Source organism: Pseudonaja textilis, chromosome 11 (genome assembly GCF_049901715.1).
Source record: "Pseudonaja textilis isolate UNSWEBS1 chromosome 11, rPseTex1.2, whole genome shotgun sequence".
Lineage (NCBI taxonomy): Eukaryota > Metazoa > Chordata > Lepidosauria > Squamata > Elapidae > Pseudonaja > Pseudonaja textilis.
Window position 1 is genome coordinate 4,759,698 of NC_142000.1, and position 14,540 is coordinate 4,774,237.

At 43.4% G+C, this 14,540-nt stretch overlaps 2 protein-coding genes across 3 annotated transcripts in view; one reads left to right on the plus strand and one right to left on the minus strand.

The window, feature by feature from the left end:
* NECAB2 (N-terminal EF-hand calcium binding protein 2) overlaps positions 1-14,540 on the plus strand; it is a 239,797-nt gene that overhangs the window by 224,972 nt on the left and 285 nt on the right. The gene's annotated exons all lie outside the window — the stretch shown is intronic.
* The window catches only part of MBTPS1 (membrane bound transcription factor peptidase, site 1), a 54,014-nt gene that overhangs the window by 7,414 nt on the left and 32,060 nt on the right, over positions 1-14,540 (minus strand). For both annotated transcript variants that reach the window (XM_026714488.2, XM_087940457.1), the window contains exons 17-20: positions 11,934-12,058; positions 9,659-9,736; positions 8,423-8,563; positions 550-681 (exon numbers count right to left, since the gene is read on the minus strand). In XM_026714488.2, the coding sequence (XP_026570273.2) occupies positions 550-681; positions 8,423-8,563; positions 9,659-9,736; positions 11,934-12,058 (476 nt within the window). The remainder of the gene's footprint in view (positions 1-549; positions 682-8,422; positions 8,564-9,658; positions 9,737-11,933; positions 12,059-14,540) is intronic.

Here is a 14,540-nt window from a genome sequence, read left to right on the forward strand (position 1 = left end):
TACGGAGTTCAACCTTGGAAACTCCAGGACTTCGACTCCCGGAATTCCTCAGGTAGCTACAGAAGTCCACCCATCTTAAAAGTTGCCATGGTTGAGAAACCCTGCCTTAGCACACCCCAAAGCAGGGGACTCCAACCTTGGCCACTTTAAGACTTGTGGGCTTCAACTCCCAAAGCTGGCTGAGGAATTCTGGGAGTTGAAGTCCACAGGTCTTAAAGTGGCCAAGGTTGGAGATCCCCTGCTCCAAAGCATATAAACATGAGCCAACTCTCAGCCAAACCCGCTTTGGGAGGGAACATTGCAAGCCATAAGTAGGCTGCTGGGGAAAGGGGGCGGGTTTACAGTTTGTAACCTGTTCCCCCTTGTTCTAAAGAACACCTCCCACTGCCTCTGACTTTACCCGTTTCTCCTTTATTTCACTCCTGAAAAAAAAAAAATTGAAACTGACATTAATTAGAAACAACCTTCCTTTCCTCTCCCCCCCAAGCAAAATGCCACCGCTCTGAGCTCTTAACTGGGAAAAAAAAAAAAAAACCCAAATCAAATCACCTTCCATTCTCTCTGGGAGAATATAACCTGCCCCGGTTGGGGGCCGCTGCCTGTGCTCCGAATGGCTGAGGCTCGGTGGCATCACTCCGTAAGACGTATATTGCAGAACGGAGTCGAGTAGCCAGAAGCAGTCTGGAGGGAAATCAAAAAGGAACAGATTAAATCACCTCAGCTTCAGCCAAACCAGCCAATTGTGAGTAGCAAACCACGTTTCTTGAAGCAGGATTTTTTTTAAAAAAATAAATTCATCCCTATCAATGCCATCTGTTTTCCCAGGCATGCTGCACTGTGAAGAGTTGGCATTCTGCACCTCTGAGGTTTACCCGACTTTTGGGTGGGGAGGGCTTCAGTGGGGGTGGGGGGGGCTGAGAATGTCAAGGATTTATGTTTTACTTCCCTGAAGCTACATATTGAAGGCAAGGGGAGTGGGAAGAAAGCGCCAGTTTGGTGTATGGCTTAAGGGGGTTAAGGTGCTGGCCTATAAACCAGGAAAGGAAGACTTCTAGTCCCCCTTACGTATGAAAGCCAGCTGGGTGGCTTTGGCCCAATCACCAGGAGACTGTGATTACTAGTCCCACCTTACTGACTTTGGGCCAATCCCCAGGAGAGTTCTAGTCCCACATTAGACATGAATGGCAACTGACTAACTTTGGGCCAATCCCCAGGAGACAATGAGTTCTAATCCTGCCTTAGGCACGCAAGCCATTTGGGTAACTTTGGGCCAATCACCAGGAGTTAGTGAGTTCTAGTCTTGTCTTGGGCAACAAAGCCAACTGGGTGCCTTGGGTCAACCAGGAGAGTGTGAGTTCTAGTCCCGCCTTGCTGACTTTGGGCCAATCCCCAGGAGAGTTCTAGTCCCACGTTAGACATGAATGGCAACTGACTAACTTTGGGCCAATCCCCAGGAGACAATGAGTTCTAATCCTGCCTTAGGCACGCAAGCCATTTGGGTAACTTTGGGCCAATCACCAGGAGTCAGTGAGTTCTAGTCTTGCCTTAGGCAACAAAGCCAACTGGGTGCCTTGGGTCAATCACCAGGAGAGTGTGAGTTCTAGTCCCGCCTTAGAGGTGAAAGCTAACTGGTTAAAGTTGGCCCAGTTGGCCCATCTCAATCTGACCCAGCTCACAAGGATGTTGTGGGAAAATAAGAGGGGAAAGGAGTATTATGTATGTTCACTGCCTTGGGCTACTTGCAATGTAATGTAATAAAGGTGGGATAGAGTTTAACTAATAAATAAATAAGAGGAAATATAAGGTTTTTATGTATAAGCTGGCTACAAACCTTAGTAAAGCTCCCCCAAACTTGATAGCAACAGAGGAGTTTTTCACTTATTCTCTCTCTTACTTTTCACTCCCCATTTCATGCTACTTTAGTGGAGAGGAGCCCATCTAATATCACTGATGTATTTTTTTCTCTTTAAGAAAAGCTGCAAATCTAGAGGCCTACAGCAAGTTCTCCTTTATTACAGTCAAAGGCCAACCAAATCGAATGAAATTCCCTACCACTAATTATAATTATCCAATTTATAAAATTAAGACACGCTCTGCTTACGGGCACCAAATGATGGCAGCCTGAGTAATGTTACCTCTTTGCTGGTGTAACCAACTACCACGCAAAATGCTGCCACTCATGAAGAACAGGCGCCTCCGTACTCGATAAAAGTATAAAAAATTAAAGCGAAACTAAACAGTTGATCTCAGGGACCAATAAATTCGTAATTTTAAATCCCGTGCAGCAAGGGATTTAAAAAAAAAAAAGACAGTCTTCAGTGCATTATAAAAAATGCAAATAATTTTTCTGTGGACCACCAAAATTTTCTCAGAGGCCACCAGGGGTCCATGGACCACCAGCTGGTGACCGCTGATGTAGGGCACATCATCAGGGGTTTTCATCCATCTGGAGATCTACAACGGTTGGCCTTGACTGGGTGTAAACAACTCTACTTGGCAGCGCAGTAATTCGTGAGATTTAGTTCACATGGGCCTTCACCTCACTAGCTCACTTCCCAAATCCAAATGCCATGCCCACCCACCCCCATTCCCCGTTACTATGGCAGCTGATAGCAAGCACACATCGAAGGAAGCCCCCATGCTGGAGATCCGGCTGACACATATACAGAATCGTGAGTGGCGATCTGTTCTGACCAAGGCTTCACGAAATCACGAAGCAGACTCCTTCTCCCGACAAAACCCCTTTGCATTATGCTAATGTGAATTCCTATCATTCACATCCAGCAAAGTCCCGGCAAACAGTCTTTCAAGGGTGAATTACAACCACAGACCTTGTCAGGCTTGGAGAGTTGCCAGGCCAATAGCTTCTAAGTGCAAAGCTGTACAAGAAAATACTTGGCAAGGAGTCAGGATCAAATCTTCACACTAATTAAACGAACTAATTGTCTCCTGCAAACACCACTCCCCTTTCGCTGCTCTTTATTCCCTATGGGAGGGGCCATTCACCATCCACTTGTGCCTTTACTCCCGAGTGGACCCTTGTTCCTTAACCCTTCCCTTCTCCTGGCAATTCTGCGCAGGCACTCCCTGGGAACAGGCTCCAGCTGTTCTTCTGCCCCACTGATCTCTGACTCCGAAGGCAACTGATAACTGTCAGACGGCCTTGGCCCCATCTTTGCCTTCAACGCAGAGCCCTCATCCGAGCCTTCCCCAGACTCCAGGAGTGGCCCATGTTCCTCCCCAACCTCCTCACTGTCTGGGTCTGCTGCCAGCTCTACTGGCCACTGGCGGGCCACAACACCAACTTCCCCACTGACTTGGCTTGTCAGAAGCCAGCTGGGAAGGTTGCAAATGGTGATCACGTGATCCCAGGATGTGCCAACCATCATAAATACTTGAAGGTTTGCTAAAGCCCCCAAATTGCAACTGCGGTGGGTTGCAGGGGGTGCTCTTAAATGCAAAGACCGGTCATTAATCATTTTTCCAGTGCTGTTGTAAACTTTGAACAGTTGAAAGTCAAGGAGTGCCTGTAGCAGCTTTGAAATACAGCACCATCCTCGAGCCCCAAGTCCCGACCACAACAGAGCCCAACATTTCTGCTGCTAAGCAAAACTTTTGTGAAGTGAATTTTGCCCTATTTTAACTACCTTTCTTGCCACAGTTGTTAAGTGAATTACTCTACAGTAGTGGTTAAATTAGTCAAACTGTTGTTAAGTGAATCTGGCCTCCCCATTTAGGATGCAGCAACTGTCATAAATGTGAATCAGTAGCCAAGCGCCTGAATTTTGATCACACGATCATGGAGGTGCTAAAACGGTCTTTTAAGTGTGGAAAGTGGTCGTACGTCACTTTTTTCAGTGCTGTTGTAACTTGGAACAGTCACTAAATGAACTGTTGTAAGTCAAGGACTACCTGTCTTCCTCACCATTACCTGTTATTTTTTTTAAAGGAATATTCTTCAGCGGTTGGAGTAACAGCACAGAAGCTTTGCGGTTCATACCTCCTACCAGCTACAGAAAACTTTGGCTTGCCAACTTGGTTTCAAAGCTTGCTTCCTGATCCTGGGTTACCCACTGACCGCAAATAACATTTTGTCAACTTAGGTCCCAGATCAAAACAGAGTTCTTCAGGCAACAAGGAAGTTGATGCAATCCCTAAATGAAATCTAGGCTCATCACATTAATCTACGTCGCTGGCTTCATTTAACGCAGTATGTGGGCGTCCAATCAATTTGCACATAATTTTTATTAAAACTTTCAAACAAGGAGATGAAAAACTAACACAAAAGTAATATAAAGTAGGGTAGGAAAAGAAGAAGAAATTAAAGAAAAAGTATAAAGGGCAAGAAAAGAAGGGGAAAAAAAAAAGAACAGCCGAAAAGAAAGAAAAAAAACAATATTAAGTGGCTTCCAATATTCTTCACAGCTGTTAAACAGTAAGTACAGGTACTTACTGTGCTTGAAACCATTAGTTTAGTGGCTGTTCAGAGTTACAAGGGCATTGAAAATAGTTTTTCACAGGACTGTTGCAGCATCCCCAGGGTCACGTGATAAAAAATCAGACCCCTGGCGTCATATTGATGACGGTCGCAACGTCCCAGGGCCATGGGATCCCCTTTTGCAACCTTGTGACAAGCAAAGTCAATGAGGGTTTCTCCTTTTTACTCTGTTTTTTTTTTTTACTCCAGCTTTTTACTCGAGCTGGAGTAAAGCATTTAGTGAATGAGAGGGAACTTGATAACTGGGGGGAAAAAACAACAGAAAATAATAGTGAACGGAGAAATGAGTAAGAGAAAAAGGGCAAAAAATGACAGCGAATGGAAAGCAAGCTAAGAGAAGAACTAATATAGTAAAGAGAGTTAGAGACAATGGTTAAAAATGGCAATGATGCGGATTCCACATGAAGGGGCAGTCTAACAGTTAAAATATACATATATAGATTTTGAGGAATTTGGATTTAATAATTGGTTAAAGAAATATTACTAAAAATACATAAAATAACAATTAGAATAAGAATAAGGATGAATAATTTAATTGGAACAGATATGAAAATAAGATTCTAAAATAAGAACTAAGATATATAAGTGTATATGGAAGATATAAAAAAATAATATCCAATATAGGGAAGGAAATACCATGGGGAATTAAATGAAAAACACACACACATATGTATGTATGTATGTATGTATGCATGTATGTATGCATGTATGTATATTATATGATAATATTATTAATGGATTATATAATTTGGTACTTGTTTATATAAGGTGACGAGGTATATAGCAAAAATTGTTATTTGTCTATGTATTTGGCTAAATGAAAATAAGATAGAAAATATAATTTGGATAAATGTGATGAAGTTAGAGGGAAGGGTGTGCATGAAATATATAGATATATACAAAAGTGGCAAAAGTAATAGTAAAAGGGATGAAAATAATGGATGATATAAATTCAGATGAATCTGTGGAAAATTAATGGAATATGATTTGATAAAATTTGCAGTTATGAAGAATACAAGAGTATAAGATTGATGAATACAGAGAATGAGTAATAATAAAGAGAACGATATAAAGCAATGTATGAGAATATAAAAAGGAAAATTGGTAATATTTTATATGACGTGAAATTAGACAAGAAAGCTGTATCTGTGATTATGCTCATGTTTGATTTAAAATGTTAAAAGCCTGGAACCACACTGTTCATGTAAAGATATATTTAAAGAAATAAAAATAAAAAAATATTTACAAAAAAAAAAGAGGGGGGAGATTTGTTTGTCTGCAATGAGGGACCCATCATTCATACAACAATTGTGTTACTAACAACTGCAGTGATTCACTTAATAACTGTGGCAGGAAAGGTAGTAAAATGGAGCAAAACTCATGACTGTCTCGCTTAGCAACAGAAGTTTGGGGCTCAATTGTAGTCGTAAGTCGAGACTACCTGTATTAGCTGGGTTTGCTTCCTTTGAATTATTTGTAAAAAAAAATAAAGGTGGGATAGAAATAAATAAAAAAATAAACCACGATGCCTTTTGTGGCTAGCACGTTTCCTTTGAAAGTTTTAATGCCACCACCTCTTGTGTGGAAGATGATTAAATATGATTTTGACACAGCCTCTCCGAAACAAAGTGAAATTAGCTAAGATTTCCCACCCTCCTTGCCTTGAAGGAGCTTGGAGCTAATAGTGAGATTAAGCTCTCAAGTCATTTAAACATAGTTCAAAGGCATTTTCGTAAAATCCTTCCCCCGTCCGCCCAGGTTACTCTTCGGTGGGAATGGATAGTAATCTTCGTAATCCCCGTCCCCCGAAATACGCATCTTTGATTTCTTTTCGCTCTAATACACATTTTTAGGATTTACAAATGGTGTATGTGAGGAATTTTAAACACCGCTAAGCTGACTGAAGTCACAGCGGGAGTCACCGTCTCCGATTCCTAACATGAAAGGCCGGCTGGTGCTACTTTCTACTTCAGGGCTAAAAACAGAACGGAGCACCGTTCTCTAGTACTCCAATGTTTCTCAACCTTGGCAACTGGAGGACCTGTGGACTTCAACTCCATGGGTTCTCAAGTGGTCAAGGTTGCTCTAGAAGTCTATTGTTGTGGTTCGCTGGCAGCCAGTTCAAAAGGTAGCGGAATCGGACAGTGGGGAAGAACGGGGACCAGTCAGGGAGTCTGGGGAGGACTCAGACGAGGGTCCTGCATCCGATGCAGAGATGGGGCCAGGACCATCTGGGAGTGGGGTGCTGACTCCGGGGCCTTTGGAGTGCGGCAGCAGCGAGGCAGAGGAGTGTGCACAGAGCTGCCAGAAGGCGAGAGCAGCTGAAACAAAAGGGGCAACTCGGGAGTAAGGCTGGGAGGGGATTGCCCCTCCCATAAGGGATAAAGGACAGGCCAAAATGACAAACGCTTTGCAGAAAGTGGGATGGGCTAAGATTGGTATTTTTCACAACACTGAGTGTTTTCCAACCTTGTCAACTTTAAGATAAATGGAATTCAATTCCAGAATTCTGGAAGGTGAAGTCTGCAGATCTTAAAGTTGCTAAAATTGAGTAAGTCAAACCAGTTGGGAGGATGCCAGGAACTCAGATAATTGCAGCCAACATGAGATAAACTCAACATGAGATAAACTTTGTTTCCGACAAATGCTCTTCCCCAACTGCCTTTCCTTTAAACTCCCGTCCCAGGTGTGGCTAATGAAGGGAATCAGGGCCCTTTCCTCCCCCCCCGTAAGCCACATTGCTCTCTTCTCCATTCTTCCCTGCATGCCCTAGGATGAAGAGGGGGTGGGCCTAGGTCTTCCTCTGAACCCCCTGTCCTTTGTTCTACCTCTCCCCTGCTCCACCCTTCCTTAGTTTTCTCCATAGCCAATGGAGCCACACTCCCACTCCCTGTCAGCTGTTTGCCTTCCTCCTTGGATTCAGAGTCCAACAGGGGCATGACATGGTTTGAACTACTATGCAAGACCAGTCAGTTACGTTTTGTTAATAAACCATGTACAAACCCAGTCGGACTTGGCTTGTGTACAGAAGTGTAATTGGAGGGAGTTGTGTATTATAATATATAACAAGCCATCTGCTTGACTGAGCATTAGGTGTGAAAAAGATCCAAGTCCCAAATTTTGGAGAAAAATAAAATTAACGGTGAGAGTGAAGCTGTCAATTGTCTGTATTTGAGCAGTGGCTGATGAAAGTATCATGATCAGTATCAGTAATAAATACAATAAAATTTACCAATGGCTTGTACATCTACAAGTTTCAAATCCCAAAGTGTGGAAGCTTATTTCTATTTGAGTTACACACAAGTGTGTATAACTGCATTACACGGTCCTCCATCTTGGAACCTGTAACTGGAATGGAATGGAATGGAATGGAATGGAATGGAATGGAATGGAATAGAATAGAATAGAATAGAATAGAATAGAATAGAATAGAATAGAATAGAATAGAATTCTGTATTGGCCAAGTGTGATTGGACACACAAGGAATTTGTCTTAGGTGCAAAAGCTCTCATGTACACAAAAGCTATATAGTAAGTGATAAACCATGTTCATAATCATTGTAAAAATAAAAATTCATCACAAACCATAAGATACAGCACTTAGTCATAATCATAGGATACTAAATAAGCAATCAACATACATCAACAATACAAATAAAATAATATAAACTAAATAAAACAATATAAATAAAATAATATAAACTAAATAAAACAATATAAATAAAATAATGTAAACTAAATATAACAATATAAATCGTAAAGATATAAGCAATAAAGTTATAGTCATAAGTAGAAAGGGAGATAGGTAATAGGATGAGAACAAGAATGGTAATACAGCCTTACAAAATAGTTTGACAGTGTGGTGGGAATTCGTTGTTTAGCAGAGTGTTGCGATAACCAGAATTCATGGCACAGTTTTACGCACCTTTCTGCCGGTGGCTGTCGTCCAGGCAGTTGGAGTCCCCGTACAAAACTATCCTGCCCCCGCCTTCTGTAGGAACTTGGAAAAGGCCCAAAATGGGAACATGTTCCACGATGGCCGTCTCCTGCTTTAAAACCTCCAGACCTAGGAGGGAAGGGAGAGAGGAAAGGGATCAAACTCCATCAAACAGCACCCAGAAGCTTCAGCCACTCTGGAACACAGGTAGTCCCCGGCTTATGACCGCAATGGGGCCCCAAATCCCTGTTGCTAAGTGGGACAATCATTCAAAAAGTTTTGCCTCCTTTTACAACCTTTTTTGCCACCGTGATTAGGTGTTCTTAAATTAATAACCCAGCTGTTAAGTGAATCTGGATTATTACCACCGGCGTCATCTTTGTCATCGTTTGAAAAAGATGGTTGCCCATCGGAAAGAGACTGGCAAAGCTGGGGGAGGAGTCAAGCAGGGAATTAGTCTGGAATCTTTACAAGAAGGCGGAGTCTGACTGCCCTTCAATACCGTTGGAACCCTATTTACTCTGATCCAGTTGCAAACCGCCAGTCTGGGAATTACGAGCAATAAAGTAGCTTTGAACCTTTCGAGTTTGGATCTTGCTGTTCCCATCTGACATTGCCACCCTTACAACTCTCCAAATCTGGACATCTATACCCACCCAATGAGATTGGAAAGAGAGGGTTTTTTTTAAGACTCTCTATCTCCCTCCCTCCCCTTCTTCATCTGGGGATAAACCTTTTCAATGATGGCTGAAGATCTCTTCTATGCAACAGTTTAGCTCAGATATCCTACCCTCTGCTACTTCACTAAGATTCGGAAGGGCTCCTTAGGAACTTATCCAGGGATCCCTGACCTCCCTGGAGGTTAACACCGTTCACAGTGCATAATTGTTATTTTATGCTGCTGGTACTTTCTATGTCAGGTGTTTGTAATCCTATATTTTGGCATTCAGAAAGCTGCTCAGGGGAATTTAGTGGCCTAGCTGTCTTAGGAAATAAAATAATAAAGGATCAAAGTACATTCCCTCCAACAGGGAGATAAAATTCCATTTCTTTCTTTTCTTAGGCACTCTTAGGCACACTTTAAATAACACGCTTCCTATACCTCCCAATGGGCAGATTGCCTAGATGAATGCCGAGTTTCCCTGAGCTTCTTCTCGTGAAAAGAAAGCAGAACATTCAAGATCACATCTAGAAGAATACGAAAGGCAAAGAGGAACTCGGTACCTTGATCCTTAAAAGTCTGTGCAATGACCACGCCATCTTCTGGAAATTTCGCAATACTACATCCCGAGGCATAATTCACTGAAAATAAAACACGCGTATAGGTGTGTAAGACCAGAGTTCCCCACACTTTTCAGCTTTGTGGACCGGGGAGAGGGAGGAGGGAAAAGGGATGGGGCTGCAAGAGCGGCAGGCAAGCATGTGTGTAGGGCTCCATTTGTGGGAGTGGGGGGCACACGTGTATGCCCTCGCTGCTTGTGTGAGTGGCGATGTGCGTGCATGCTCGCCCGCCCCTTCCGTGGCCCGATTCTGAAAGTTCAAGGCCCGATAGTGGGCTGTGGCCCAGGGGTTAGGGACCCCTGTGTTAGATAGTGCTAGTTCATTTTAATCAAAAACCTGTCGCCGATGAATTCTCAGTATTCCACTCCTCTTTCTCTTAGCACTTCATTTATCCATTCCTCGGATTTTTATTTCTTAACTTGTTGTCTCATCATCTCTTCTAAGTTCCTTTTGTGACTCTGTTGCCTTTAGCTAGGTTATCATTGGGAAATTTATCTCTCTTTCTTCGTTTCATTCATAAAATGAAAAATAGAATGGCTGGCCTCATGAAGTTGGGTCAACAACATTAAGATATATATGACAATATGAGGAAAGGGAATTATAGCAATGGCACTTAGACTTATATATACCATTTCATGGTGTTTTACAGCCCTCTCTAAGCAATTCACAGAGTCAGCCTGTTGCCCCCAATAATCTGGGTCCTCATTTTACCGACCTCAGAAGGATGGAAGGCTGAGTCAACCTTGAGCCTTTGGTCAGCATCGAACTGCTGGCAATGGGCAGAGCCAGCCTGCAATATTGCATTCTAACCACCACGCATCATTCATGGATGGGTGGATGGATGGATGGATGGAATAAGGGAGGGAGAGAGGGAGGGAAAGAAGGAAGGAAGGAAAGTAGCAATAGCACTTAGACTTATATGCTGCTTCACAGTGCTGTACAGCTCTCTCTAAGCGGTTTACAGAGTCAGCCTCTTGTCCCTCAACTATCTGGGTCCTCATTTTAACGTCCTTGAAGGATGGAAGGCTGTAAATGACTTCTGTACGGAAATATGAGGAGGAACAGGAAGGAGTGTAAAACAATTGCTGTATCTCAGCAATTCTCAGCCTGTGGTCCACAAAAGCCCTGGGAAGCCGTGATGTCAAGGGAGTCCGCAAAGGCTTGACGAAATGTTATGATTTAAATCTTGAGTTAAATCTGTGCTCTGGGTCCATAAAAGGTATTTATAAGTGTTTGTGTGTGGGGGGTTTGTGGTGAAGAAAAAGTTAAGAACCACCACCTGATCCCCATGAAACCCAAAGGAAGGTGTTGAAAGTTCTGACAAGCAATGGAACCCACTAATGTTATGCTTTCGGAAAATGATCCATCACTGGAGGTTTTTTAAAAAAAGACTGGACAAGATTTGCCCAAGGTGGTATGAAGACTCAGGCCTTGCTCAGGGAGTTGGAGTAGAAGACCCCCAAGGACCCTTCCAACCCTATGATTCTAGAGATTGTGGGGACGGTTGCTTGTTCTTTGCATGCTAGACTCACCGTGGGAAGCCTACTTCAAAGAGAAACTACACGTGGTCTTTCAGTGATGGGTTTGTAAATGTCCTGGATTAAGTCCCACTGGATATGGTGGAACCATGGATAGAGCCTCGGTGGCGCAGTAGTTAAGTGCAGTACTGCAGGCTACTTCTGCTGACTGATGGCTGCCTGCAATCTGGCAGTTCAGACCTCACCAGGCTCAAGGTTGACTCAGCCTTCCCTCCTTCCGAGGTGGGTAAAATGAGGACCCAGATTGTTGAGGGCAATAGGCTGACTCTGTAAACCGCTTAGAGAGGGCTGGAAAAGCACTGTGAAGCAGTATATAAGTCTAAGTGCTATTGCTTGCTACCTTCCTTCCTTCCTACCTACATACCTACCTTCCTGTTAGAATGCAGTATTGCAGGGTAACTCTGCCCACTGCCATGAGTTTGATTCCCGTTGACTCAGCCTTCCATCCTTCCGAGGTCGGTAAAACGAGGACCCAGATGGTTGAGGGGCAAGAGGCTGACTCTTTACAAACTGCTTAGAGAGGGCTGGAAAGCACTGCGAAGCGGTATACAAGTCTAAGTGCTATTACTATTTGTCCTTCAATCTGGCCCTTGTCATCAAAGAATCCTTTGAGGAGGTCTGTTGTAACTTGGAGCCGTCACTAACCGAATAGTCGCTAGGTGAGAACTGCCTGTACTTACTTTCCTGGCTTTCCAAGGTAAAGTCTCCTTCATAGAGCCCATCGCTAAAGGCCATGCCCCAGACAGAGAGAAGGTCGTTTAGTGCAGGAATATTTGCTCCTCCAGTATCCGGCATCCACCACTGCCTACAAAAAACAGCAGAAGAGCACCAGGTATTATACAGAGAGATGTTCATTTGGGGAGTGTGGGGGGAGAAGACATGGATAAAAGCCAGTTACTACACAGGTCGTCCTTGATGTAGGACCACAACTGAGCCCCACATTTCTGTTGCCAAGCGAAACACGGGTGAATTGATTTTTGTCCCATTTGACCACCTTTCTTGCCACAGTCATTAAGTGAATCCCTCCGGTCATTAAGTTAGTGACGTGGTTGTTAGGGGACAGAGGAGCAACAGTTATACAGGTAGTTCTCAATGTATGGCTACAATGGAGCCCCAAATTTATGAGTCTGAGAGAGAAATTCGTGAAGTGGGTTTTCCCCTTTTACGATTTTTCTTGCCGCCGTCGTGTAAGTGAATCACTGCAATGGTTAAGTTAGCAACGGGGTTGTTAGGCGGTTTCCCCATGGACTTCGCTTGTCAGGAGGTTACAATAGTGAAGGTAGAAATGATACATTACGGGGGTTCCCCCCTGCCCATGCCTATTTTACAATATTTTTCCCTTTTAAAAGAAATCTTCCAGAATTATATAGACTTTGGCATGTTTAACTTTGCAGATCCAACCCTGAGCAGAGCTGTTGTTTAATTTCCACCCAGAGACTGACTGTTTGTAAGCGATAAGATACTCACGTAATCCTCCACTTACGATCACAACTGAGCCCAAAATCTCTGTTGCTAAGTGAGACATTTGTTAAATGAGTTTTGCCCCAATTTACAGCCTTTCTTGCCACGGTTAAGTGAATCACTGCAGCTGTTAAGTTAGTCACACGTGGTTGAACCTCCCTTCCTCCTTGACTTTGCTTGTCAGAAGGTCGCAAAAGGGATTCCCATGACCCTGGGACACTGCAGTCGTCGTAAATATGAATCGGCTGTCTGATCACGTGATCATGGGGATGTTGCAACAGTCGCAACTGTGAAAAACAGTCATAAGTCACTTTTTTCACTGCCAACGGTCCCTAAATGAAGTGTTGTAAGTCGAGGACGACCACTACGTATGCCTAATGTACACGCCACGACTGCTGCATGCTCATTTGACAGAAGAAGCCCCTTCAGATGAAAGCCTCGGCTTTAAGAGGCTTAAAGTAAAATTCCACGCAGGCCTCCTGAGGATTGACGTCTAGCACCTCAGCAATCTCTGTAATCCCGGCTTGAATTAATTAAAGGTGCTTTTATCTTATACATTTTGGAATAACCTTTTTATACTCTAAAAGCATCATCACCTGAAGGAACAAAAAGCCCAGTGAAAGACGGCACTTTAATCACAAATCAGAATTTTCTAATCAGATTTCTAAGGCCAAAAAAAAAAAAAAAAAAATACGGATGGATTTGCAAGCAATAGCTAAGCCGGGATTTAGTGCCATAAATTGGAGCATGCCCGTGTAAAGCTGCAGGCTCCACAGGTTGCTCTGCCTTCCCCACGTCTAAGAGTCCAGGAGAAAGCCACTTGCAGTGAAAGTGGCTTCGTATTATATTTGAACCAGCTGCTGTGGCTTAAAATAAGTTTCGGTCGGCCGAGCAAAGCAGTGAAAAAAGAAACAAGAGTTTGAAGATGTTTCTGATTTATGTTGATTGCTTATTTAGTATCCCATGACTATCACCAAGTGTGGGATCTTATGATTTTTGATGATGGTAATTTTACGATGACTATGATCATGATTTATCACGTATAGCTTTTATATACACTAAAGAGCTTATGCACCGAAGACAAATCCCTTGTGTGTCCAATCACACTTGGCCAATAAAGAATTCTGTTCTATTCTATTCTATTCTATTCTATTCTATTCTATTCTATTCTATTCTATTCTATTCTATTCTATTCCATTCCATTCCATTCCATTCCATTCCATTCCATTCCATCCCATCCCATCCCATCCCATCCCATCTAAGGGGTTACTGAGTCAGCCTCTTGCCCCCAACAATCTGGGTCCTCATTTTACCAACTTCGGAAGGATGTTGGGCTGAGTCACCCTTGAGCTTGGTGAAATTCGAACTGGTGGCAGCCAGCAGTTCAGCACAAACAGCCTAAAGCACTGCATTCTAACCACTGTGCCACCACAGCTACCATATGCCGGTAGCCTTCAGGTTACAACAGCCAAACTGGGATTGCCGTTGCTAAGTCACGCAGTTGTACCTGTAAGTCTGTAAACTCTGACGTCACATGACCTCCCCGTTTAGCGACAACAACCCCACCTTTCCCGTCTGTCTGTCATTAACCGAATCCCACCCATCGTTAGCAGAGGGCCTGCCCCAATCCAAACCACTCCCACCTTGGTCCCTCCCAGCCCGGAGTCTCGCTTCTTCCGCTGCCTTCTTTTAAACTCTCCCTGCCTATAAAAGTCTGTAAAGATTCTCAGCCCTGCAGGTTGTCCCAAAGGTGCTTTTTCAGGAGGCAAATGGAACTTTCTTGTTTTTTTTCTTTTGAAGGCGTTTCTTCAGAGCTGAAAAAGCTT